The sequence below is a fragment of the Aphelocoma coerulescens genome, chromosome 24 (assembly GCF_041296385.1).
Source record: "Aphelocoma coerulescens isolate FSJ_1873_10779 chromosome 24, UR_Acoe_1.0, whole genome shotgun sequence".
NCBI classification, from domain to species: Eukaryota; Metazoa; Chordata; class Aves; order Passeriformes; family Corvidae; genus Aphelocoma; species Aphelocoma coerulescens.
Genome location: NC_091037.1, coordinates 6,201,120 through 6,225,942, shown reverse-complemented (window position 1 = coordinate 6,225,942; position 24,823 = coordinate 6,201,120). Strand labels below are relative to the sequence as shown.

General features: G+C 55.4%; 1 protein-coding gene across 5 annotated transcripts in view; it reads left to right on the top strand.

Moving 5' to 3' along the window:
- The window catches only part of ETS1 (ETS proto-oncogene 1, transcription factor), a 72,170-nt gene that overhangs the window by 41,834 nt on the left and 5,513 nt on the right, over window positions 1–24,823 (top strand). For all 5 annotated transcript variants that reach the window (XM_068994667.1, XM_068994665.1, XM_068994666.1 and 2 more), the window contains 6 exons: window positions 5,526–5,645; window positions 6,125–6,325; window positions 9,567–9,644; window positions 10,710–10,955; window positions 14,602–14,862; window positions 23,981–24,099. In XM_068994667.1, the coding sequence (XP_068850768.1) occupies window positions 5,526–5,645; window positions 6,125–6,325; window positions 9,567–9,644; window positions 10,710–10,955; window positions 14,602–14,862; window positions 23,981–24,099 (1,025 nt within the window). The remainder of the gene's footprint in view (window positions 1–5,525; window positions 5,646–6,124; window positions 6,326–9,566; window positions 9,645–10,709; window positions 10,956–14,601; window positions 14,863–23,980; window positions 24,100–24,823) is intronic.

Sequence of the window (24,823 nt, the reverse complement as noted above, 5' to 3'; positions counted from 1 at the left end):
AGCCAGGGTTGTTTGCCCTGCTCCGGGGCGGGGGGCACCTGGGAAAGGCAGAGCTGCCCGAGGGGCTGGAGGTGCCTGGGGGTGCTGGAAACCCGAGCTGGGGACATGGGGACGTGGTGGGGACGTGGTGGGGACGTGGTGGGGACGTGGTGGGGACGTGGTGGCTCCGCGGTGCCCGGGCGGCCTCGCTGGGGAGCGTGGGAAGGGTCTCGGCTCCAGGCCCCCTTCTCCTCAGTCTCCTCTGATCCTGGGAAAGGTTCTCGGCTGCTGAACCCTCCCAGCTGGGGGACGTTGGGAAATCTGTGCTCCAACTCTGCCCTGGTTTGGATCCTGGGGAAGGCTGGGCCAGAGGGGGCTCAGGGGGATGAGCTCGCTGTGGGCTGGAGGGGGGAATCGTGGGCTCAGTGGCCACAGACTCACCGCAGGCACGTGGGAAGAGGGTGGGAGAGTGAAGTGAACCTCTGTCACCCCTTGCAGAGCCTCTGGGAAACTCCTGCTCCATCCTCATCCAGCAGTGGGGGGACACTCTGGAGCGTGGGCAGCTGCAGAAGGATGGGATGGGGGCTCCAGGGGGATCTCAGCGGGCTCAGGGCTCAAGGATTTGAGGGACACAGGCATGAATTCATGGAGCCCTTGGATGCGCAGTCCCTGCAAATGATCTTGTTTGAAACCAGATTTAACCGTGGGTCCTGGAATGGTTTGGGTTGGGAGGGAACTTAATGCTCATCCATTTCCACCCCTGCCATGGGCAGGGACACCTCCCACTATCCCAGGATGCTCCAAACCCTGTCCAACCTGGCCTTGGACATTTCCAGGGATGAGGCAGCCGCAGCTGCTCTGGGCACCCTGTGCCAGGGCCTCCCCACCCTCACAGGGAACAATTTCCTGCTAAAACCTAATCTAAATCTAATCTAAATCTCCATTTCATTTTAAAGCCTCTCCCCCTTGTCCCTGTGCCTCTGCCAAGCCACCCAAAGGCCTGGAATCTCCATGGCATCCATGTGCTCCAGGCCTGGGAAGGGAAGGCTGAGGAGATCTTGGTGTCCTGCCCTCCATCCATCCATCCATCCATCCATCCATCCATCCATCCGGGCAGGGACAGGAGGTGGCTGTGGGGTCAGATGGCTCCGCTCTGACCCTCCCCACATCCATTTCCAGCAGCTACTGGGTGAAACCCCACACAGGGACATGCTGCGGCTCTGATGGAAAAAAAGTGAGTGGCCGAGGGGAGCTAGGAGGAGTCACTGACCCCGAGTGGAAACTCGGCTGAAAAATGACTTTGCTCCCGTCCTTCTGCTCGGAGCATCCCTTCTTTCTTCTCTGCCATTTATTTTCCTTCTGCAATCAGCTGCGAGTGCTTTGGCGTGCAGAGGAGTTCTGTGCGTTTTAAGGTCAAAATCCCTAAAGTTTGTAAATCCGAGTCCTTTAAAAAGATCAGATGTGTGGAAATAGTTTACACATGCAGGGCCTGGTGGGAGCAGAGTGGGAATTCGGCTGGGAGATGAACTTGGTGATCTTGGCCTCTTTGCTCCTGGTTTTCTCTCAGGCTCCACGTGCCCCTGGCTGGAGGGATCTGGGCAGGTCCCCCTTAGCACAGAACCTATCCAGGGTGATGTCAGGGTGTTTTATCCTCTTGTCTCTCTGAAATCCCATCCCCAGGGATGACAGGGAGCTGAAGGGGCCTGGTTTGGAGAAGCTGTGGAGCCCCCAGATCTCTCTTTGCCTTGGAAAGCTGCAGCCAGACAAAAGCTGTCCCTGTGCGAGGCAAATTCCGCATCTCTGCTCTACAGATGCTGCTGACACGATTCTCCAGGGCGACTGCAGCTCCTGGCACTGTTTAAAAATCCAACCATAACTCCCTGCCTGCTCTCCCAGGAGGGAAATCAAAGGCGGCTCCATCGGCGCAGGACGAGGACAGGGCATCCACGCAGCCCAGTGCACGTGGCAGCCGTGTCGGGGGGGCTCCGATGGGCTCGTAAAACCCAGCCAGGAATCCCAGTCTGGCCCCTGCTGCTGAGCTTGCTTTTGGGATTAAAGCCCTGGCATTGCTAAGCTGGGTTTAGGTGGAACAGCTGGGCCTGGTGCTGGCTCCCGCCCCGGCCCCTGCACTATGCTCTGTGGGCAGCACTGAAGGAGAGGTTTTATTGGTGTGAGGTTTGATTAAAATCGTGCAAACAAGTTTCAGATGGCACTGAAAGCTGATACCAGGGCAGCTAAGCCAGGCTTGTTGCTTTTGTTCCTGAAATCCTGCTCGGCTCTGACCTTTAGGTGTCCCAGACAGGAGGCGAAGGGCTGGAGGACATTGCCAACGCTGGGTTTGCCTCCATGGGAAGGAATTTCCCTGCGCCCAGCAAAGTTCATGGAGTTCTGGGATATTCCAGCTTGGAAGGGGTTTACAGGGATCACTGAGTCTGACTCTTGGCCCTGCACAGAGCTGGGTGAAGGCCACCATGCTCCCTGCACATAAACCCCCCAATATTTAAATAAATATTTAATTATTTAAATGCTTTCAGTATCCCCAAAGCAGCAGAATTTAGGGTAAGACCTGTCCATCCACCCCACCTTTCTCGAGTCACCCAGCCAAGCCTTGTCCCCAAACACATCTGCAGAGCTTCACACATCCATTCAGCTTTCCCTGGGTGAGTTTTCCCCAGCTCTGGGACTCTGCTGACCCAACTGAGGCTTCTGCAGGTTTGGGGCTTTGGGGCTGCTTTGTCCTTGGCAGAAACGTGAACAAGTGGCTGTGACCTCGCAGGAAATAAAGCAGGTGATGTTTCAGTCCTAAATCTGCCAAGCACAACATATTTTGCAGAAGCCTTGAAATGCACACGTGGGCTGATTTGGGTGTTTAAATGGAAACCCTCCTCTGGCATGGGGTTTTTTTATTTTTATTTGGGAACCAACTGTTTGCTTCCCTGTGACCTCTCCCTGGGAATCACTTTTAAGTCTCCCCTGTTTTGACAGGTTGTTTGTGCAGAGCTCAGCGTTCACCTTCCTAAACCGAAACCTTATCCCCACGCTACCGAAAAATTGATTCGCTGCGTTTGTGCAAAGCCAACCCCACGGATGCTGCAGGACGAAAGAGCAGGATCAGGGATGGGGCCCTGCTGTTGCAGAGATAAAAATACCATTTTTCACCCTGCTCTTGGTGTCTGGCCTAAGGAGGGCACCTCCACACGGGTTTTCACAGGTGGTGCAGTGTTAAAACTGGGGTTAGAACCGTTTTCTCAGCCTGGGTCTGACTCATCTTCCCAGAGCAGGCGGGAGCTGCCGTTGAGGCAGGCAGAGGGAGTGGATTCCTGGGTGGTCCCTGTGACCACAGAGCAGGGAGAGCAGAGCATTCAAATGTAACTTGAGGATGAAGGGAAAGGGGCACGGAGCCACTTTCTCCCGGTGTTATCTCAAGCAGCAGATGGAGAACAGAGATAGCGACGGTGGCTGCTCATTTTCCGTGCCCTCTGCAGCCAAACCCAGTAAATAATGAAGTGTAATTTGCCAAATAGCCCTCGGAGGGGGGATTTGCTTTCGAAGGTCCTGATCCTGCCGCCGTGGAGGCAACCCTGGATTTGTGTGGTGGGCTGAGGGCAGGAATTGTGTCCCAAGAGACTCCATGGTGGGAGTTTCACTGCTCCTACCTGAGCCAAGGGTCTGCAAATCGTTTCTTGAGAGCCCTGGGGACTTGGCTGGAGGAGATGCAAAGGGAAGGGGGAATTTTTGAAGGGGCTGAGAGGTGGAAGGGGCAGAAGTGGGGACAGAGGCATTGCTCTGTTTGGCTTGGCAGTGGAATTGCATTGGGAGCATCCAGCGGATGATTTGGGGACGCTTTGCAGCGTGGTCACCCTCACCCTGTGCTACAGAGCTGCATGTGGAGCTTTATCCATGGAACCACAGGACTGTTTAGGTTGGAAAAGCCTTCCAAGATCATGGAGTCCAACCATTCCCCAGCACTGCCAGGCCACCACCAACCCATGTCCCCAAGAGCCACATCCACACGTTTCTTAAACACTTCCAGGGATGGTGACTCCACCACTGCCCTGGAATTCTATTGACCCAACCCCCAGACTCCCTCTTGGAAAAAAACCCCAGTGTTGTGTTGTTTGGCCTTTAAATGATGCCCATGAGCTTGGCTGGGGAGGAGTTGAGTGGAGCAGGAATTCCAGACTGGGGCAGACTGGGAAGCAGCTGGGCTGGCTGTTCCCAGTGGCTGCAGAGCTGTTTCCATCCCTGACTCCAGGTTTTCTCAGGAGTACACCAACACTGCCTGGAACAAGCCCTCAGCAGCATTTTGCAGGTGTAAAGGTTTATTCAATCAGGAGCTTAACGAACTTGGAGCGATGGGAAACCACTGTGGCCGAGTTTCCACCAGACAGGGAATTCTTTGATTTTCGATGTCTGCATCCAGATATTCATGAGAACACCAAAGACTTTGCCCACGGCATCATTTTTCCACTGAGTTTTCATGGAAAATTTCCACTAGGCTGCAGTGCTGAACCAACCTCAGGTGGAAGGTTTCCATGGGAGGCCGACCAAGTGCAGGTTTTGGGATGGTGGCTGTTCAAGGCTTTCCTTCTCCATCAAAGACGTTTTTCAGGAATACTGAAAGTACAGGAAAAAGAGCCAAACCTTGACTCACATATTTTGCCTCAAATGGTTGCTTTTATTTGTGAGACTCTTTGGCTACAAAGATTCGCCTCCTTCCAAATAAATTCGAAAAAGGCATTAAAAAAAGGAAAGGAAGAGGTTTGCTCCTTGTCAGGATTGACTCCAGGCCTGGCTCTTGGCTTGGCTCCTCTGTCCCATGGGATGCTGGCGTTGTCGGTGACTCACCCGCCGCTCCGTGCCATGGATGTGCATGACGTAACTCCGGACTAATGTGGGATTTTCCAGCTCTTTGTTTTCCTTCCCCCCTCAAATGGATTTTCTGCCGCTTCCCCATCCTCTCTCAGTCTGCTGTCAGCTCACTTTTTCGTGGGGTCATAGAATCTCAGGATGGTTTGGGATGGAAGGGACCTTAAAGCCCATCCCTTTCCACCCCCTGCCTTGGGCAGAGACACCTTCCACTGTCCCAGGTTGTTCCAACCTGCCCTTGGACACTTCCAGGGATCCAGGGGCAGCCACAGCTTCTCTGGGCACCCTGTGCCAGGGCCTCCCCACCCGCAGAGGGAAGAATTTCTTAGGATAAAGAATCTTCTAGGATTCTTTCATTTTCTCCTTGCTTTTCCTTGGACTGGGATGACAGAGTGGTAATTCAGGGATGCTTTTCTCCCTCTTCTTTGCTCACCCTGGTGTGGGACTCTTGGCCTTCCTCGGTGCCTGGAGCTGCTGAGCCATTTCCCAGGCTCCAGAGCTCCAGACACACCTGGAGTGCTGGAGCCCAGCAGGCTGATGTCTGGAAAGGCCTTGATATCACCGTCCAGCAGCACATTCCAGGAGCACGGGGATGCCACGTGCACTCGGCTGCCATTCCCTGCCATCTTTCCCAGTCCTGTGTCCTCACAGCCGCGTTTCTCCCCTGCTTCTTTCAGACATGGAATGTGCGGATGTGCCTTTACTAACCCCCAGCAGCAAGGAAATGATGTCCCAGGCACTGAAAGCCACGTTCAGTGGCTTTGCCAAGGAGCAGCAGCGGCTGGGGATTCCCAAAGGTAAGACATGGCTTCCCATGACTGCAGCATCCACAGGGACTGCGTCCTCCTGCCAGGCTGCCCAGAATTCTCCCTGTCTGCCATCTCCTCTGCTGGTTCTCCTCAGGTGCTATTGCCTTTGGAATACCACTTGAAGCTTCTGGGAAGCTTCAGCTGGAAAAACGTGGAGAAATCATCAGGGACCCTTTAGCAGAGGCTGGTGACAGGGAGAAGCCAAGAAAATTGGAGAAAGGGGTGGGAGAAGGGGGTGAGAGAAGTGATGGGATTTTTAGAAGTCCCAAACAAATCCAAGGCTCGTTCCTTGGATGAAATGCGCCCGTGTTAAGGCTGATCCAGACTGGGCGGGGTGTTCCTCACACCCTGGTGCCAGTGGGCTGCCAATCTCCATGGATGGGGCTGTGCTAGTGCTGGAGCACTCTCTGTGTCCGGTTTTCCTGGGAAAACCGCCTGTGGATGCTCACTGCCGGCTCCCTCTGCAGACCCCCAGCAGTGGACGGAGACGCACGTGCGGGACTGGGTGATGTGGGCAGTGAACGAGTTCAGCCTGAAGGAAGTGGATTTCCAGAAGTTCTGCATGAACGGAGCTGCCCTCTGTGCCCTGGGCAAGGAGTGCTTCCTGGAGCTGGCGCCTGACTTTGTGGGAGACATCCTTTGGGAACATCTGGAGATCCTGCAGAAAGGTGAGTCCTGGAGTGTCCTGGGTGAATGATCCACGGCATCCTGGCCCATCTGGTTTTGGGGCTTTCCATTCACCTTGAGCTTTAACCCCAGGAAAAACATCTTCCAAAGCCCAGCTTTTCAGCAGGATTCCAAACGGGCATCCCGACGGCAGCGGGCAAGGCGAACCCTGGCAGTGCCTCAAAGAGGCAGAGTGTTTGTGCCAGCTGCTTGGCAGGGATCCCCCGTGGGCAGGGACGCGCTGCCTGCCTGGAATCCATGGTGGGATTTTCCAAAGCGTTTTTCCTCAGCCTGTTCAGCTCCCATTGTGAATTTTACTATTTCCTCCACTGGAGCTGGGTACAGGAATACAGCCAAAATCTTACCCAAATTTCCCAGTGGTGATTGGAAGCTGCTTTGCTTTGTTCCATGTCCAAAAAAGGGGTGTTTCATGTCCCCCAAACCAGCGTTTCTGGGAGGAGAAGCCATCTGTGCCATTCCTTGCACGACAGCATCCGAGGGCATTAACTTTTAGTGACTGGGGACACGCACTTTGATTTTGGGTGTTGATTTCCCGTGTCTGGATGTCCAGGAACACTGGGATGGTTTCTGAGGAGCAGGTGAGGAGCTGAGCACCTCTACCTGAGCCACAAGCAGGAGCTGCAGCACACCTGGGCTCTTTTTGCAGCTCCTTTCCCTGCAGAGCTATTTGCTTTCCTGGAATGTCCCCTGTGCTGTCCTACTGACCCTGGTGGCAGGAAGGGGAGGGGGAGCACAGTTATTCCTTCCAGGAAACCATTGACAAATGGATGTTAATTGCCCATTACTAATTTTACTGCTACCTGTGGTTTGCAGAAGGTAAACACGGCCCTTCCCGGGCTCTGGGCTGTTTTCCTGCTCTTGGGCTCTAAATCTGGTCCATCCCTTTTGTTTTGCATATTTTCCACGGAGTGCTTGGATCAACACCGAGCAGTTTAACCAAACAAAGCCAAACCTTGTGGTCAGGTCAGTTTTTCCTTGCAATGAGCCATTGCTTGCACCTTCCCACAGCCCTTCTTCCTTGGTGTCCCTGCCCATGGATGGGCATAGGTGACATTCAAGGTCCTTTCCAACCCAACCCACCCTGGGATTCTGTAATTCGGAGATTTTTTGGGCTGTGCAGGAATAATTTTGGCTGTATTCCTCACCACTGGAGAGGGTGGGATGTGCTGCAGGTACTGGCTGAGGCAGCAGGGCTGGGTTTGCAACTCCTTCCTGCAGATCCCCCACACGTGGAGATGGACTTGATGCTGTAGATTTATGGCAGAGCAGGAATCGTAATTTCAGACAGCACTGGCACGGGTGGGTGCTCAGACACTGCAGCACTGATGGCACAAAAGGTCTGGGACAGGGAGGAGCTTTTACAAAGAGGCTGGAAATCTTTGTGTCTGCTGCAACTCTTCTTCAGAAAGGTTGAAAACGAATACAGCTGAATTTCTGTGTCTTCACACTGTTGGTGTTGCCCTGGGAACCAAGAAGTCTCCGTTCCCTGTCTGGTTTCACTGGTGACTTTGTCATTCCTGCACAAGCCGGGCCCTGGCTCCTCTGGTGGGCTCTGAACACATTTCCCAGTGAAGTATTTGGAGAGTAACAAAGAGCTTCCAAGGAACAGACCAGCCTCCCCTCAGGACTGGTTTCTGTTCCCTGTAAGTCCTGGGGCTGAGCTGGGAGCTCATCTGCAGCCCTGACCAGAGCTGGGCTGTGCTGCTGCTGTACAGACAGAACAGAGCTGTCCCTGCCACGTCCCTGCCCGTGTGGGAGGAGCTGGGGGTCTCCCCCTGTGCCTGGATGTGAGGTGGGAAGAGATCCAGGTGTCTCCAGGCTCCAGCTTGTCTCTCCACCTTCCGCACCACCATCACTGGGCTGTTGGTTCTTAACCCTGAGATGTCCGGCCTGACCCGTGCTGCTGGCCCGGGGTCGTGCCAGGACAGGCCGTGACCCTGCTGCCCCCTGCGCTGACACCGTCCCCGGTGAGCGCAGAGTGACTCACGTACCACAGGCTGCTCAGGGTTTAAAAACAGCACATGGGCGCCTTCTCCCCGCATGGATTTGGGTATTTTCAGGCTTATTTTTCCAAATTTCTTCCCAAAATAACCTCCTCGGTCACCAGCAGCCAGCAGTGCCCTGCATCTGGCTGTAAGCGCGGCCCGAGGTTCTGCCCTGCTCTGTGGTCACCCCCTGCCCCTTGGCAGGCACCGTGGGGAGAGGAGCAGAGCGTTTCTCATTAGTCCTCTGTGTTTGCACAACCCCTCCTTTTGTTAGGGAATATTTTCCAGCCTGCAATCCCCAGGGGAGAGGGCCAGATTTAGGCTCCTCGAAGGCGAACGGAGCCTCCCAGAAACAAACCCAGCCTCGAGCTGCCCAGGGGCGCTGCTTTGGTTAAAGGGAAGAGAATCTCCCATCCCAGTATCCCTGCCCAGAATGCCATGCTGGAATGAGTCAGGTGTTCATGGAAAAACTGCTCAGGGTAGGAGCAGGGTGGCTTTTGTGTGGGAAAGCAGATTCAGCCCAGCCAGGAGGAGTAAAGCACTTGGAAAAAGCCATGGGAAGCAGGGAATCCATGCTTTGGTGGGCTCCATGCTCTTTCCCAGTGAGTTGTGCCCATGGAAAGGCTGAAATTTGGCATTTTGCCCATATACACACGGAGGAGTCTGTGTCAGGAGGGGGGTCAGGGACAGTGGGGGTTTTGAACATGGAATGTTCTGCCTGCACCAGGGGCTGCACTGGTTCGGAATTCGCACAGATTTGGGGTTAGAGGAGCTGGGTTTGGGGTATGGTCCCTACTCCTACTGCTGGTCTAAAAATAGGGCTTTTCCAGGAAAACAACTGTCCCTGTGTGGGGAAATTTTCCAGGAGCTCACCCATGGAAGTGTGCTCAGCAACCTCCAGGAGAACAAGGGGTGACAAAGCCTGAGGCAAGCAAGGAAATGATGCAGCTGGGAGCTCAGAGCCTCCTGGAGACCTGACTGAGAAAGGTGTTGCTGGTTGGGTTGGGTTGGTTTTGTTTACATTTGGCCATACCTGCAGTAGGAATTCCCAAAGTACCCCGTGAGCCGCAGGTTTCTGTGGGATTTCAGCTCTGAATTCATTCCTGCTGCTCAGAACGTCCTGGTTTAACCCAGGCAGGAGATTTTGGGAAGTTCAGGGTGCTCTGTGTCACAGCAAGCCTTGCACGGCTCCGTGTGCCTTCGGATGGGTGACATTTCCTTCCTTTCCTCTTTGCAGAAGAGGTGAAACCGTACCCAGCAAACGGAGTGAACACCACGTACCCCGAGTCCCGCTACACCTCAGACTACTTCATTAGTAAGTCTCAATTAGCAGGGTCAATTAGCACCATTCTCATGCCTGGAAGCACCTCTGAGCAGAGATTTGTCTGCACCACAATAGGGCTGCACCATGAGAAGGGAGATGTTGTTTTTCTAAGGGTTTGGGGTTTATTTGGAAGCCTCCTGTACTTTTTGGTGGCTGCTTTGTGTGCCAAAATCTGATTTTTTCAAGCACTATTTGTCTGAAGCTGTAGCTCAGCAGGCCTTGAAAGCAGTCTGAGCACACCTGAGTGTTGGGAATTGTAAAAAATTTGTTTAAAAAGGGCAGGAATGGGGGAAGAAGGCTGAATGCTGGATTGCCAGGGAGGAGCCTAGCAAGGAAAGAGATGAGTCTCCATCTGCACTCCTGCACTTCCCATTGCCACTGCTTTGGAGATGTTCTTTAAGGGCATTGGAAATCTGAGAGATATTTCATGAACCAGCAAAAAACCGAACTGACCTGAAGAGGAGAGATTTAGATCAGGTGTGAGGGAGAAATCCTTTGCTCTGAGGGTGGGCAGGCCCTGGCACAGGGTGCCCAGAGCAGCTGTGGCTGCCCCTGGATCCCTGGCAGTGTCCAAGGCCAGGCTGGGGCTTGGAGCAGCCTGGGGCAGTGGAAGGTGTCCCTGTCCATGGCAGGGGGTGTGATTGGATGAGCTTTAAGTTCCCTTCCAGCCCAAACCCTTCTGGGATTCCATGATTCCATGATTCGGTGCTTCTGTGGATTGGGATGCCAGGCTCTGGCACTGAGGAGAGGAGGCTGTGGCAGGGACTCGCCTTTCCCAATCAGAAGTGAAGCATTTTTGCCCTGTTGCTCCTTTGCTGAGGCTCCACTCCCCAGGATTTTCCAGCTTTTTCCCTCCCTTTGGATGAGTTTGGTGCAACGCACATTGAAGATGCTTGGGGGTATCTAATTTTGCTGAATTCCTGCGTTTTTTAGACCCCATCTCTGCCGCTCTTGGAACCCTTGCCCAAACCAGAGCCTCAGGGTGGGCACGGGGGATACTCTGGTCCCTTGGGGCTGCTTTTGGGGCGGGCTCTGACGCTCCCGTTGTGCCCCCAGGTTACGGCATCGAGCACGCCCAGTGCGTGCCCCCCTCCGAGTTCTCCGAGCCCAGCTTCATCACCGAGTCCTACCAGACCCTGCACCCCATCAGCTCGGAGGAGCTGCTGTCCCTCAAGTACGAGAGCGATTACCCCTCGGTGCTGCTGCGGGAGCCGGCGCAGGACTCGCTGCAGAACGACTACTTCTCCATCAAGCAGGAGGTGGTGACGCCGGACAACATGTGCATGGGCCGTGCCAGCCGAGGTAAAGCCGGGCTTAAAGCCGGGATGGGCGTGGATTCCTGCTGTTCTCACCTTCCCTCCCGTGGGAATGTGCTCCCAAGGCCGCCAGGGAGCTGTGCAGTGCTAACACAGCCCTCTCCCAACACACGCTGGGTTCCCTGGTGGGTTTGAGCCCTCCCTGCCTTTCTCTGCAGGGGAAACTTGAGGAAGGTCTTTCTTTCCTCTCCTCCCCTGCCTGTTTCACATCTGCAGAAATGCAGCAATTCTGGTGCTGTGCTTTGATGTCGGACATGAGTGGAATTGAAATGAGCTTTTGTGTCATCAGGGAGGACAAACTGCTGGGTGCTTGTAGAAATCCCATTTTGTAGGAGCCCAGGCAAAGCCCCACAAATTCTTCACAAGTTCTCATCAGGAATTGCTATGCAAGGTTTCTACCCTGTGATCCAAAGCCTTTATCCATTATCCCCAGGGATTCTGATGGCTGCTTGTTCAAAATATTCTGCTGTAACCAGTTCCTGAGCTCTGTTAGGAGGGGCAGTGTCAGGGGCTGAGGCAGCAGCAGAGCTGAAGGACCCCCCAAGTGCTCCTCTTCAAAGAGTTGTAGGGACATGGTTCCTCTTTGGGATGGTGGGATTTAAACACCTGAACACTTTGGAAGATCTGAGCCCAAATACCTTCCCAATTAACATTATGAATTTGGGAACACCTGGGGCCCACGTGCCCAAGTGCTTTGTGATCACATCAGTGATGCCAGGCTGGGGATGTGGCTCTGTCTCAGCTCAAAGCAAAGGTTTAATCCATAGAGCTCAAAATCCCTCACAAAGAGCATCATTATCTCCTGATTCCAGGCAGGGAACCTGAGGCACAGGCAAGAGATGTGACCCTCGTGCCATCCCCCCTGGGTGGAAGCCAGGTGTCCCCAGGCCCAGGACGCGTTTTGGTGACGCATTGCTGTGAGCCAGGTTTGAGGAGGAGCAGTGAAACCCATTGATCCGGAGAGCTGAGGATGAGCTGCCTTCCCGGGAAAGCCAGAGCTGCTTTCCAGCACACGTGCAGCTCATTTGAGCTTTCTCACTCTTTTTCCAAGCTGGGAGAGCTAATTACAGGGAAGGTATTAATTGTGTTATTGCCTCTCCCTCGGAGAGAGGTGACCTGAGCCAGAAGGGCAGCAGGGTTTTAATTTGGGGTAAACTTCTCCTTTTGGGGTTGTTTTTCTGCCTCTGTTTCAGCAGTGCCTTTCCCTTTTCATGACCTTTTCTTCAGCACAGGTGATTTCATCATTCTCACAGTGCAATGGTGCAGGAAGGCTTTTGCAACTGTGCCTCGAGCCTGTTCTCAGTGGCAAGCCTAAAAATGGTTTCAGGGGAGGGAAGAGAGAGCCCTTGATGCTGCTGTTAGCAAAGACATGAACCCTGCAAGAGGCTGCACTCACACCAGTGCTGAATTTCAGCCCTTGGGGGACACAAATCCTCCCAGAGGTGGGGGGGGTAAAGTATAATTTTATAAGATTTTATAATATAATATTTTTAATATGAAGCAGAGGCCAATTAATTTGTATTTATGTTCCTCTTTACCTTGCCCTGTCTTACAAGGTTAGTCTGACACAAAGTCAAGCCCTTCAGCATCACCTCAGGGTGAAGGTTTTCCAGGCAGTCGCCTTCTCTGGGGCCTTTAGGAGGGAATTTTGGGGTCCCATGGGAGTTGTTTCCCTCTGCCCTGTCAGTGAGGGCATCAGGTTGAGAAGTGGAGCTGCCAAACTCGTTTCAGCTTCTCTTGAGTAAGTGCGTGATTGTTCCAGCTAGGAGGAATTTGGGTGAATTTTCAATGGATTGACACAAATCACATCTCTGTCAGGTTTTAATTCCTTTTGTGAACGAGCCTGGGCTGCAGGACTGCTCAGGGAATTGGTTATGCCAATTAATGTACAGCAGCGCTGTGTTCCCCTCAGCAGGACTCAGGGAAGGATGGGAGTGTGAAATCCTCAACAAACTAAAAGAACAAAGAACAAAGAGTTTGAAACAGGGTTTTTCCAGCAGAATGAAGCCAATGGATCCCAACTCCCAATGGTTCTGGGCCAGCAGTCAGGGCAGGACCTGCAGTAGTTGAGCCTTTCCACAGCAAGTGCTCTTCAAGCTACAACACAACAAATATTTGGGGGGGTGTGCCAGCGCCCTTCCACGTTCCCCTTCCCCCGGGATTTGCTCTCTGGGCCCAGGCTGTGGGTAGCTCTGCCAATGGAAATTTCTCCAGGAGCTCTTGCACAATCCCAGCAGCTGTTTTTAGCCGGGTTTGGGAAATCAGTGAACTTGAATGATCCTGTTACGCTCGTAGCTTGTCAGGAAAGATGTTGAGCAATCGGCAACGTAGGGAGATCAGAGGCAGCAATTTCAGTTTGTTCTTTGGGTCCTTTTTTAGCTCTGTTCCAGTGCAGAGGCTGCACGGGCCGGCCCTGGGAGTGTAAATCAGCATTGCTGAGGATCTGGCCTCTCATGTTCTGGCTTCGGCTAAAAATACCCCAGAGAGTGACTTTGACACAAGCCAGCTGTGCTCACCTCACCAGGGCTGGAGAAAGCTGCGGGAGCTCTCAGCTATTCACTCTCCTCCTCCATCAGAGCTGCTGCTGCTTGGGGATGTGGGGCTGGCTGGAACAGAGGGCAGGAAAAAAGTTTGGGAGGCAACATCCAAATTAAAGGAGCTGGGTGTGCCCGAGCGGTGCTTGAATAGGGCTGGCAGATGTAATGGGGGATTTACTGGGGACCCCCAATGTCCTTCAGCAGCGAGAGAATCACAGAAATCAGAGAATCATAGAAAGGTTTGACTTGGGAGGGACCTTAAAGTTGGTTCCATCCCCTGCCATGGGCAGGGACACCTCCCACTGTCCCAGGGTGCTCCAAGCCCCAATGTCCAGCCTGGCCTTGGACACTGCCAGGGATCCAGGGGCAGCCACAGCTGCTCTGGGCACCCTGTGCCAGGGCCTGCCCACCCTCTGAATAAAGAGGTCCTGGAGTGCCCATGTTTAGGCTCCTGAGCTCAGCCTTGGGTATCTAAAGTGAACGCTGTCTCTGACACTGCCTTTTGGAAACGAGGGACCACTTCCAGTCAGCCCCAGGCACCAGTCTTGGGTAGAAAGGCCAGATTTGGGTTTTCCCCCGTCTCTCTCTGCCTGAAGTTTTGCAGGGCTCAGCCCTGCTCTGAATGACAAAGGTAAAAGTATCCCAGGCCTGGGCTGTGCTTACTTTGGAGATGGGATGGAAAGGGACAGCATCAGTTGCCCTGAGCCTGCACAGTGCACAGGTGAGGCACCCCATGCTGGCCAGGTGAGGCACCCTGTGCTGGCCAGGTGAGGCACCTTGTTCTGGCCAGGTGAAGCACCCTGTGCTGGCCAGGTGGGGCACCCTGTTCTGGCCAGGGGAAGCACATTGTGCTGGCCAGGTGAGGCACCCCGTGCTGGCCAGGGGAAGCACCCTGTGCTGGCCAGGTGAGGCACCCTGTGCTGGCCAGGTGAAGCACACTGTGCTGGCCAGGTGAAGCATTCTGTGCTGGCCAGGGGAGGCACCCTGTGCTGGCCAGGGGAAGCACCCTGTGCTGGCCAGGTGAGGCACACTGTGCTGGCCAGGTGAGGCACCCTGTGCTGGCCAGGCCCCTCTCACCAGCTCTGCCTCCTCCAGGTAAGCTGGGAGGCCAGGACTCCTTCGAGAGCATTGAGAGCTACGACAGCTGTGACCGCCTGACGCAGTCCTGGAGCAGCCAGTCCTCCTTCCAGAGCCTGCAGCGCGTCCCCTCCTACGACAGCTTTGACTCCGAGGACTACCCTGCCACCCTGCCCAGCCACAAGCCCAAGGGCACCTTCAAGGACTATGTGCGGGACCGGGCCGACATGAACAAGGACAAGCCTGTCATTCCTGCTGCTGCCCTGGCTGGCTACACAGGTAGGGAGCCCTCCGTCCTGGAGAACCCCTCTGGGCCCCCCAGCACCTCGGGGAGCACCTCCCCACCCCTGGGGGCAGAGCCTGGGGGGGCTCTGAGCTGCCCCAGCTCAGCGTGGCTGGTTCAGGGAAGGTTTTGGGGTATCTCTGGGGTCAGCCCAGGGCTGCATCTCCTTCGAGTGTGGCCATCCCACACACCCCACACCTCATGGGGGATGAGGGACCTGGCTGACCTCCAGCTGTGGCCTCAGCTGGCTCTGGTTTGGTTCCTGTACACGAGGTGCTGCAGAGCCCCCAGCCCCCTGTGGCACTGCCAGGTGACCGGTGGCCACCTGGGGCAGGAGCAGCCACATCCCCAGCCCTGCTGTGTGTGGGGACTGCTCCTGTCCCCTCTGGCACGAGGAGGCCCTGGCTGTGCTCTGTACCTCGGCGTGAGGCAGGGATGGGGTGCTGCCAAAGCCATCCCAAACGTTTTCCATTCCTTGTGCTGGGAGAGATGAGAAGGTGATAGGCCATGGAAACTCTGGCTCTTTGTGACAGCCCTTCAGCAATCTGGCATCTCCAAGGAGAGAAACTTGGTGGGATGGGGCTTCCAGCTAAAGCTGAGCTAATCCTTTCCAGCCCTTCCGTGCCATGGCTTTTCCCTGTGCTCTGAGGAAAACTCTGGGGCAGCCTCCTGCCAGCTCCCCTGGCTCTGCACATTCAGGTCTGTCCTGCCCCAGCTGGGAGCAGCTGGTGGAAAGAGTTTGTGCAGATAAAGATCATCCCCAGGTTCAGAGCAGATTCTGAGCTGCGACTGTCCCTGAGTGTCCTCCCACGCACGGCTCATCTCATCTCATCTCATCTCATCTCATCTCATCTCATCTCGGGGCTGATACCGAGCCTTTGTGAGGGTGGGGAGAGGTGCAGGAGGGAGGAAAGCTGGGGAGATAATTTTAGGAGTGTAAAAAAGGAAGTGGTTTGTTGCTATAGCTTTAGTTAGAAAGAGAGCTCAGCCCTGCCTGCTGAGTGAGACTCCAGCAAGTCCATACAAAACAGGAGTGTGCTCTGCATTCCTGCAGGGATTGGGGCTTGGGGAGGGAGAGGAGGGACCACGGCTGGGGGGCTCATTCTCTGCTGTGCCATGGAAATAGATGTTCCTGAGAAAAGAAACCACTGAGCACAACTTGCTCTTTTCATTCCTATTTTCATTCCTATTTTCATTCCTATTTTCATTCCTATTTTCATTCCTATTTTCATTCCTATTTTCTCCTGACAATGCCTTTCCCTTCAGCACCTGGAAGTGCTTTGGGTACGCAGTGCCTGGTCAGGAGCCCGGGATGCGTTTGAACAGCTGGGGAAACTGAGGCACCGAGGTGCTGGCAAAACCAGGAGCATTCTTTCCTAAGCTGGATATTTCCCTCCACATTTGCTCCACGTAGCTCGTGGAAAAGAGTGCAAAAGAACCACCCCCGGAGAGAGGCGAGGAGCTGGAGCCAGCGGCTGGGCCCTGTGTTTTTCCAAGGAATATTAGCACCCCAAAGGCTGTCCTTGGAGCTGTGCCTTCGCAAAGGGGAGACTTGGGTTCACGCAATGCCAGAGCACAATTCCAAACGCTTTGCTCTGCATAACATTTTCCCTCACCTCATTTCCAACCCCTCTTGGAGCTGGGAAGAGAATCCCTTGGCCCAGGCACTTTGGTGGGATCAATAAGCGGGAACGCCTGGCTTTTTTTATTTATTTTTGCATTGCTTCACTTGAGAGGCTTTAAATGTGGAGAGGAAAATCTGGAATCACTGGGAAATCCTTGAGCTGGAGCTCTGTTTGCCTGCTCCGAAGGCTGCTGAGCAACATTCAGTGCTCGAGCCAGCAGAGGCAGCTTTTGCCATTGGGAATGGGCTCTGGACAGGTGATCCTGGCAGGCAGTGACCCCAGAGATGTCCTCTGAGCCCTTTTAAAGCCCCCAGACCTCCAGCAATGGGTTTTCTGAGCAAAGGGAGCCGGAGCTGGGTCGCTGTGAGAGCAGATCCTGGGAAGAGCGAGTAGAACGTGTTGGGTTTCAAACTGGAGCAGAACTGGGCGCTCTCCACTCTCTGGGTTTGTGTCAGTGCAAAAAGCCCCGCTCAGGCTGCGCACTGAGAAGTGCTGGAGGTCTGGCCTGGGCCAGCTGAGCTCGGAGTGGGGACTGAGGCAGAGCTCAGGCCTTGTTGTGCTTTGCTGCGCTTTACTCTCACTTTACTCAGGGGTGGAAGTACTGTCTGGCAGCCAGAGCAGGGGAACTCAGAGTCTGGGCTCTGCTTGTGGCTTGGCCGAGGAGGTGGAGCCTCCCAAGGAGCAGAGCAAGGCTCTGCCAGCCCAGGAGCCCAAAACGCCCAGACCTTGGGGTTCCATTTCCCCCCGAGGACACAGCCAGCACCCACCAGGCACCTCCAGGTGGCCCCACTAGATCTGGCAGGGTGAAGAGGGACGTCACATCCCTCATGCCCAGGACTTTTCTGCTGACTTTAAGATCTGAGAGTCCTGTTCAGGTTCTGTTACCTCCGTGCTGCCCAGGGAGGTGGCCCCAGCACATCTCTGATGGTATCTGCCCCAGAGGCACGTTCGGGGGTGAGAAGGTGCATTTTGGAGAAGCTCTGTTTGCGTTTGATGTATTCTTCACCCAGCTCCGAGCGGCCTTTCAGAGCTGCCTTATCTGCCCCCACATCTTGACCTATTTTAACGAGTTGCCATGGTTGCTCACAGAGAGGTTGATGCAATTTTCTTAGCTTTTTTTTTTTTTTGAAGGAGAAATGTAATTGCTCAGGAGTTGGTGAACTTCAGTTTCCATCGCTGCAGGGAGGGCCAGCCCTGGACTCCTGGATTTGGAGCTCACTCAAATCTTGGCCAGCCTGAATTTTACTGAAAAAATGGCTGGAGCTGTGTCAGGGGAGGGTTAGGATGGATTTGGGGAAAAGGTTCTTCCCCCAGAGGGTGCTGGGCACTGCCCAGGCTCCCCAGGGAATGGGCACAGCCCCGAGGCTGCCAGAGCTCCAGGAGTGTTTGGACAGCACTGCCAGGGATGCCGAGGGTGGGATTTGGGGGTGTCTGTGCAGGGCCAGGGGCTGGATGATCCTGTGGGTCCCTCCTAGCTCAGGAGATTCTGTGATTCTGAGATTTTACATGAAGCCAGGCTTTATTTTCTTTGCTGTGACAGTGCATCCATGACATCCAGGCAGGGGACGGCTCAGGATGTGTGCTCACTGCTGGCTCAGCTGAGCTCACTCTGAGCTCCCTGGTTCAGCAGCAGAGCTGTGCTTGGTGTGAGTGGGCAGAGATCCCTCCATGCCTGAGCCCAGCTAAAGTGAGCTCAGCTCTGCCTCCACATCCCCTGGGGCTGTGCCATAGCTGGATCCTGCAGCCTCTGGTGCTTCCCACAGCCACCAGCATCCTGCAGGAGCCCTGGCACCAGGTGGATAAACTCAGCTGGAGCTTTGTGCCCTGTGTTGGTGTTTGCAGCCCGTGCTGCCACTCCCCTGGTGTTGCAGGGCCACAGAAGGCTCAGACCTCACTGGTTCGATGTAACTGTTCAGCACTGAGCTGGTTTTGGGTTCCCTTGAGCAGCTGTGTGGGTTGGTAGCCAAGTTATGGGGTTTGTTTGCTCGGTGGTGGGCAGGACTGACACCCCGGGGCTTTCCATCCACGGTGTCGGTGCTGCCACAGCTCGGAGCCGCTGCTCCACACCACTGAGCACACAGCAGGGCCATCCCCTCGTGCTCTACAGGGGAGGGGAGGAGGGAGGGATGGGAGAGGTGAGGTGAGTGCTCCCCAGGCCCTGATCCCGCAGCTGCCAGGCTGTGTTGGTGTGGGTGCTGCTGCCTGTCCTCCCCTCTGGGCCTGCTTAGGGAGGTGCTGATCCCTTCAAAGCCAGTCCCAGCACTCCAAGAGTTAATGCCCCTTCCCAGCTGATGTCGCCCATGACCAGAGTGTCCCTCTCAGAGCGGTGCCATCCTCGTTATCCTGATGCCCATCAGGAATCCAGGAGGCAGTGCAGGAACGCTCACAGATGTTATCTCCTCTCACAGATGTTATCCTCTCACAGATGTTATCTCATCCTCTCACAGATGTTATCTCACCCGGAGCCCTCTCTGTGCCCAGGCCAGAGCCCGCCCTGCCCCTCGCTGTCAGCGCTCGCAGGGCTGTGTCCGGGGGCCTCCCAGCCCCTCTGCTGTGTGTGATCAGCCTTCCTCGCACAGCCCGAAGCCTCCCCAGCCTCTGTTTGCGAGCGATTCTTATCTGTGAGCCGGCAGTGAAAGCACAGCTGCTGTTTTGCAAGAAAGCCGAGGCGGTGCCAAGGAAAGTGGGTCTCTTTCAGGACAGTTCAGGTGCTGCTGCCCCTCCCCCCGTGCTGTGCTGCTGCTCTGAAGCCTCCACAGGCGACATCCCCCCTGTGCCGTGTTCATCGGCACCCAAAAATCCTCCAGCAGCTGCCTTCCCATCCCCTCTCCCGCCGCACTCCAGTGGTCTGGCTGTCCTTGCCATCCCGAGCATTGCTGGGCACATCAGCATCCTGCGTGCCTGCTCTGCTGGAGCAGAGTGTCCGTGTGGGCATCTGCAGCCACGGAGCAGGAGTGTGGGAATGCAGGCACCCCTCTGGCCCTGCTGGGATGCAGGGGATGCTGTCACCCTGCTCCTTCTGGGTCATGCCCTTCACCTGCCCTTGCAGGTGACTTCAGGGTGGCCACCCAGCAGCTCCTGCCCGCTTTTGCCTCAGGCAGGACCCCTTCTGGCCTCCCCAGGGTGGCAACTCGAGGGTGGGAGTGGGGCCGGTTCAGTGGCTCCTGCCCCACCTGCCAGACGTGCAAACGAGAGCAAAGCCAGCCCCACGCGCCGCTGCCCAACCGTGGCAGAGCTCAGCTCTCCCCAGGGCTCCTCCAGCCCGGGGAGGGGCTGGTGGGGGGCAGCAGCTCTGGCTGTGTCTCCTCCAGACACCCAGCTGGTGTTGCTCAGCAGCTCGTGGACAGCAGGAGCACCCTCAGCAGGGTGTGGAGCTCACAAAATCCCTGGAGCTTTCCCAGGTGCCTCTGGAGTCAGCCTCTGGCTTCAGGGACAACGCTCTCGGGCACAGGGTGGGATTCTTGGGATTGTCCCGTACAGGGCCAGGAGCTGGAGTTGATGATCTCTGTGGGTCCCTTCCCATTCATGAAATTCTACCAGATCAGTCCTCCCAACACCTCCTTCCTGAGAGCAGAGGAGCTGCAGCAGGGAAGCAGCTCTGGCCTGCATTGGCCCTCCTGCCTGCAATCATGGCCGTGTTGTCCCTAAGGAAGGGCCTTCCAGGGTCCTTTCCTGCTTTTTCTTTGGAGATGCCTCCATCCAAGCTCCACCACCTTGCAGTGTCTGGCTCCTCCACCAGCCTGGGCAGGAGTTGGGGAGGAGCTGTGGGAACTGGGCTGACTTTGGGGGATTTGGGGACCGTGGTGCCATCAAAGGGGGTGGGCAGGGTGGGCAGGTGAGCAAGGCAGGGGCTGTTTTGGAGACGTTGCCAGGGCCGATTGTTCTGTGGGGTTGGAACCACAAACCGCAGCGCGCCAGGCAAAGGTGGGGGGTGGGTAGGTGGGGTTTTTTTGTCTTCTTGTCTTGTTTGAACGAAGGGAAACAAAACAGAGGCCGTTGGGAGGGGTGGATGTGTAAAACCCTCCCGAGAGAGATGACGGGGTTGTGCCTGTCTGCCCCAGCTGGGCCGTGCCACTGTCACCGCGCCACTGGAACGGCCCCATCCGGCAGAGTTTGGTATCCCAGTGCTTGGGAATGGGCTGGGGGACCATTCCTGACCAAGGAAGGGTGGCACAGGGGTGGTGTGGCACCAAATCCTTCGCTCTGGGGACACCATCAGGGGTTGGTGCTGAGGAAGCCCCACTCGGCCAGCAGTTCCCACTATTCCCACTGCCATCCGGCTCAAAAGGAATATTTTCCCCCTGACGCCGCAGAATTCCTGTGGTGTGACAGTCCCTGCTGAAGGACCCTGTTCAGTGCCACCAAGGCCAGACAGGGCCCCCATTGTGGGTGCTATTTTTAGCAGCCCCGTGGGTGCCGGAGGTGGCGGCGGGGCGGGAGGACACCCCCACCCCTCTGAGTCCTCCCCTTGTCTCTTGTGGAGCAGGGCCTGCCCCGATCCCCAGCCAGGGCTGGGATGGCTCTGGGAAGCCCCTGGATGTGTGTGGAGGGAGCAATGCCATAACAGCTGCCTTGTGCCCCTCCAAACCTCCAAGCCTCACTCTTGGAGCTGCATCCCAGTCCAGGCTGCGGGAGCAGGTGGTTGTTTTGGGATAACCACGGCAGTAGATCCCGTGGTGGGATGCACCCTCTGGCCTTGGGACAGCCTGGCTGTGTGTGCTTGTACCATGGAGTGATCCCAACCTGGCATCCTGGTGGGGATTTCCAGCCCTGGCTGGGATGAGAGGAAGGGTTGCAGCAGAAGGGATGGAAAATGGGCACTGCTCCTGTGGATGAGGAGGTTTGGGGTGCAGGGACAAGCCTGGCAGCTTCCTGCTTGCCCTGTGACATCAAGGGGAGCAGCTTTGCTGCATGAGCCACCTGGAAATCCCATGGGAAGAGATTCCCTGCTCCTTGCTGGCTGCAGAGCGGCTCATTTGTGAAGATGGCCCTCCAGCATTAATTACAGCTGCAGCAGATGATGCCCTGACCTCCAGCACTGCTCCCTGCTCTGTTCTCCTCCCTGCCAGCGCTGATTTGGGGCACAGGCCCGGGCATGTGCCAGGGTTTGGCTCCTGCCACCTCACTGCCATCTCAGAGCAGTGCCACATCTGCCAGGCTCGGCTGCCTCCCCCTCGGGCAGGGAGGGGGCGTTTACAGGAGCTGGGACATGCCTGGAGCCCTGCATAAACACATTCCTCACATAATTGCCTGTCCAGCGAGAGGAATTTGGGGTTTTACGTGCGCGTCCCGCAGGCAGCTCGGAATAGACCTCGGGAATCCCTGTTCCAAGGATGACACCTCTTCCTTGGAAATCCCAAAATACCCAGCAGAGCGGCACTGGGAGCGGTGGCAGGCGCCCTACCTTGCTTGCCAGAGAGAGGGCAAGAATTCCTGCGTTTCCCGACACCTCTCCCTGCCAGCTGGCGACCAAACGGGAATGGCACCGGCCATTGGCTCAGGGTTAGTGAGGCTGGAACCTCCAAAGATCCTGTAGGGCCAGGATGGCCCAGGGGTGTTTTGAGGGCAGCTCCTCACCCAAGAACCTGGCACCTGTCTTATTTCGGGGAAGGAATCAACTAAAAATCCTTATTCTTCAGTTGGGCAGGAGAGAAATCGATGTGAGGGGATGGACTTGGCCTTGGACTCCTTGGGCTGCGTCTCTGTTAACCTGATCTGGGTGTTGGATGCTCCCTGGCTCTGTGTGGGGAGTTGGTGTAAGGTCAGGTGGGTCAAGAGGACTCATCCCCATGGGAATTCACCTGTGCAAGACCTCAGGCAGCCACCAAACCTTTTTCCCAGGGTTTTCTCTCCATTTAGAGCTCACTGCTATAAATAGGCCTGAGCCTGGAGGTGTGGTGGCATTTCAGGCCGAGCTTTTGGCTCTTCCCTTTCAGTGAGAGGCAAAGGCGTCATCTGAATTCCCTCCCTCCTTTTGGAGTGGATAATCCAGCTCCATCCCTACTGCAGAGAGTGACTGTGGAGTCAACATCTTGGCAAGCTCCAGAGGAGCGACGGGCTGGAGCCTTTCCCTGCCGAGTCCTTTCCCATTTCCAGCAGAGTGAGCTGGGAGCTCCCTGCCTTGCCCTGCCTGTGGCTGTGATAACCCCCAGGCCTGGCGCCGACAAAGCCCTGGAGCAGTTCCACAGGGATAACAGGAGGGAAACAATTTGGGAAGGGCTGGATGGGACACGGCCATTCCCGTGTCCTGGAGCCAGCTCTCTCATTTCCTCCTCCCCAGCAGCTTTTGAGTCATTTTAAACTCTGTGGAGAAGGAGAGCAGCCTTCCCTTCCCTCCGTGGGTTATCCCGCAGCCACAGCTCAGACAGCGGCCATTGTCATTCCTGGAAACAGGCTGGGCTCCATCCCTTTTCATTTTTTCCCTGCTTGAAGCTTTACTCAGGGCTGTCAGCACTGGGATTACCCCAGCCTAATCCAGCCTGTACAACTCCCTGTGAGATAAATCATTTCCTCTCTCCCCAGGCTGTCTTGTTATAATTATTGTCATTATTAGTGATCTATTCCAAGGTGGGTTTAAACCACGCCAGGGTCTCTCCCAAAACACCTTGCCCACAGCTAAGTGCAATATTTGGGGCGTGGCTGCATTTGGAAGTTGCTCATCAAAAAGATTTTGGCTCCAGGGCTTCTCCTCTACCTTGGATTGGGACACAAGCCCAAGGAAGAGATAAATATTTCAAAACTTCTCCACGACTGCAGCCAAAACCAACCACAGGCTCTCGCTGGGTGCACTGGGACAAATTCCTGATGGCCAAAATGAGCGATTGGAGGGAAGATGGGGACCGGGTGTGGAAGGAGAGGTGGAATGCCCACGGCATGGGATGCTCCAGCTCACCTTGTGCCTCCCCAGCCGGGTCAGGGGGTTCCTTGTGGATTTGCTGAGGCTGTGCCAAGGTGGTGGCGAGGAGATCCTGGGCTGGGGAGCTCTGTGTGCTCCCGCCCTCCCCACGAGCCAGCGGAGCCCATTCCTGCAGCGACACGCCCTGGAAAGAGGCCAAGGAATTCTCATACCTGGGTCCCCCTTATCTCGATCAACAGCACGGAGCAAAGAGTCAAGGTCGGGAAGCGGAGTCTGCCGGAGTTCAGCCGTGGCCAGCGGCTCTTTGGCACGGAGGGCTTGGTGCTGCTCTGGTGCCAAGGCAGTGACTCCTCCTGTCTGTGTGCCAGAAAAATAATCCTATTTATGTAACTCCACATGAAGCATTCCAGGGCATGAATATCCAGCTCTTCCTGCAGATAGGAAGCTCTGTTACTTGTAGGGTTGAACTCCCAGCTCAACTCCTGCCCTGTGGCTGCTGGTGGCTCTTTTTGACAGGAGAAGGCTTTATTTTATTCAGTGAGCACCTTTTGCATGGGAATTTTTCCCCCTCTGGGATAGAAGAAGCTGTGCTTTTCCTGGCATTAATATCCTGTGTTTCCTTTGTCTTTCTAGGCAGTGGGCCCATCCAACTGTGGCAATTCCTGCTGGAACTGCTCACCGACAAGTCTTGTCAATCCTTCATCAGCTGGACAGGCGATGGCTGGGAATTCAAACTTTCTGACCCAGACGAGGTAAAGTGCCCTGGAATTAAGTGCACAACCCAAATTCCTCAGAAATATCGGTGGGAATAAGCCTCTCCTGCTCCCTTTGAGCAGCCACTTTGTTCTGGTCTTGGATATGTCGTGGGGAATCAAGGAATCAGAGTCCAGCTGGAAATTTGCTAAAAACTGGGATGCAGTCACCCCTTGGAAGCAAGGATTTGTACCCAAAGTCGGTGGGAAGTGGCTGGGACGCTGTAGGGAGAGGAGCATTGGCAAAGCTCTTCAGAAAGGCTGGGTACAGGCGAGGGGGGACTGTCCCTGGTTTGGGGAGCAGATGGGATCTTTGTCCCCTTCCTTGGCTGGAAGGTGGGGGTCGGTCTCTCCTGCCAAGTACAAGTGACAGCACAAGAGGAAGTGGCCTCAAGTTGCACGAGGGGAGGTTCAGGTTGGATATTAGGGAATATTTCTTCGTGGAAAGGGCTGTCCAGCCCTGGCCCAGCTGCCCAGGGAGTCCCCACCCCTGGAGTGTAGATGTGGCACTTGGGGACATGGGTCAAAGCTGGGGAACAGTTGGACTCCATGATCTTAGAGGGTTTTTCCAACCTAAATAACTCCATGAGTGACCAGAGCCTTCCAAAGTGCAGAAGTGACCGCCACTGGGCCATTGCGTGTTGGTGTCCTCTGGTTTAGAGCTGGCAGAAGGTGGAGGAGGAACCTTGGGAAAGGGGTGAAGCACTGGGGATATGAGGATATA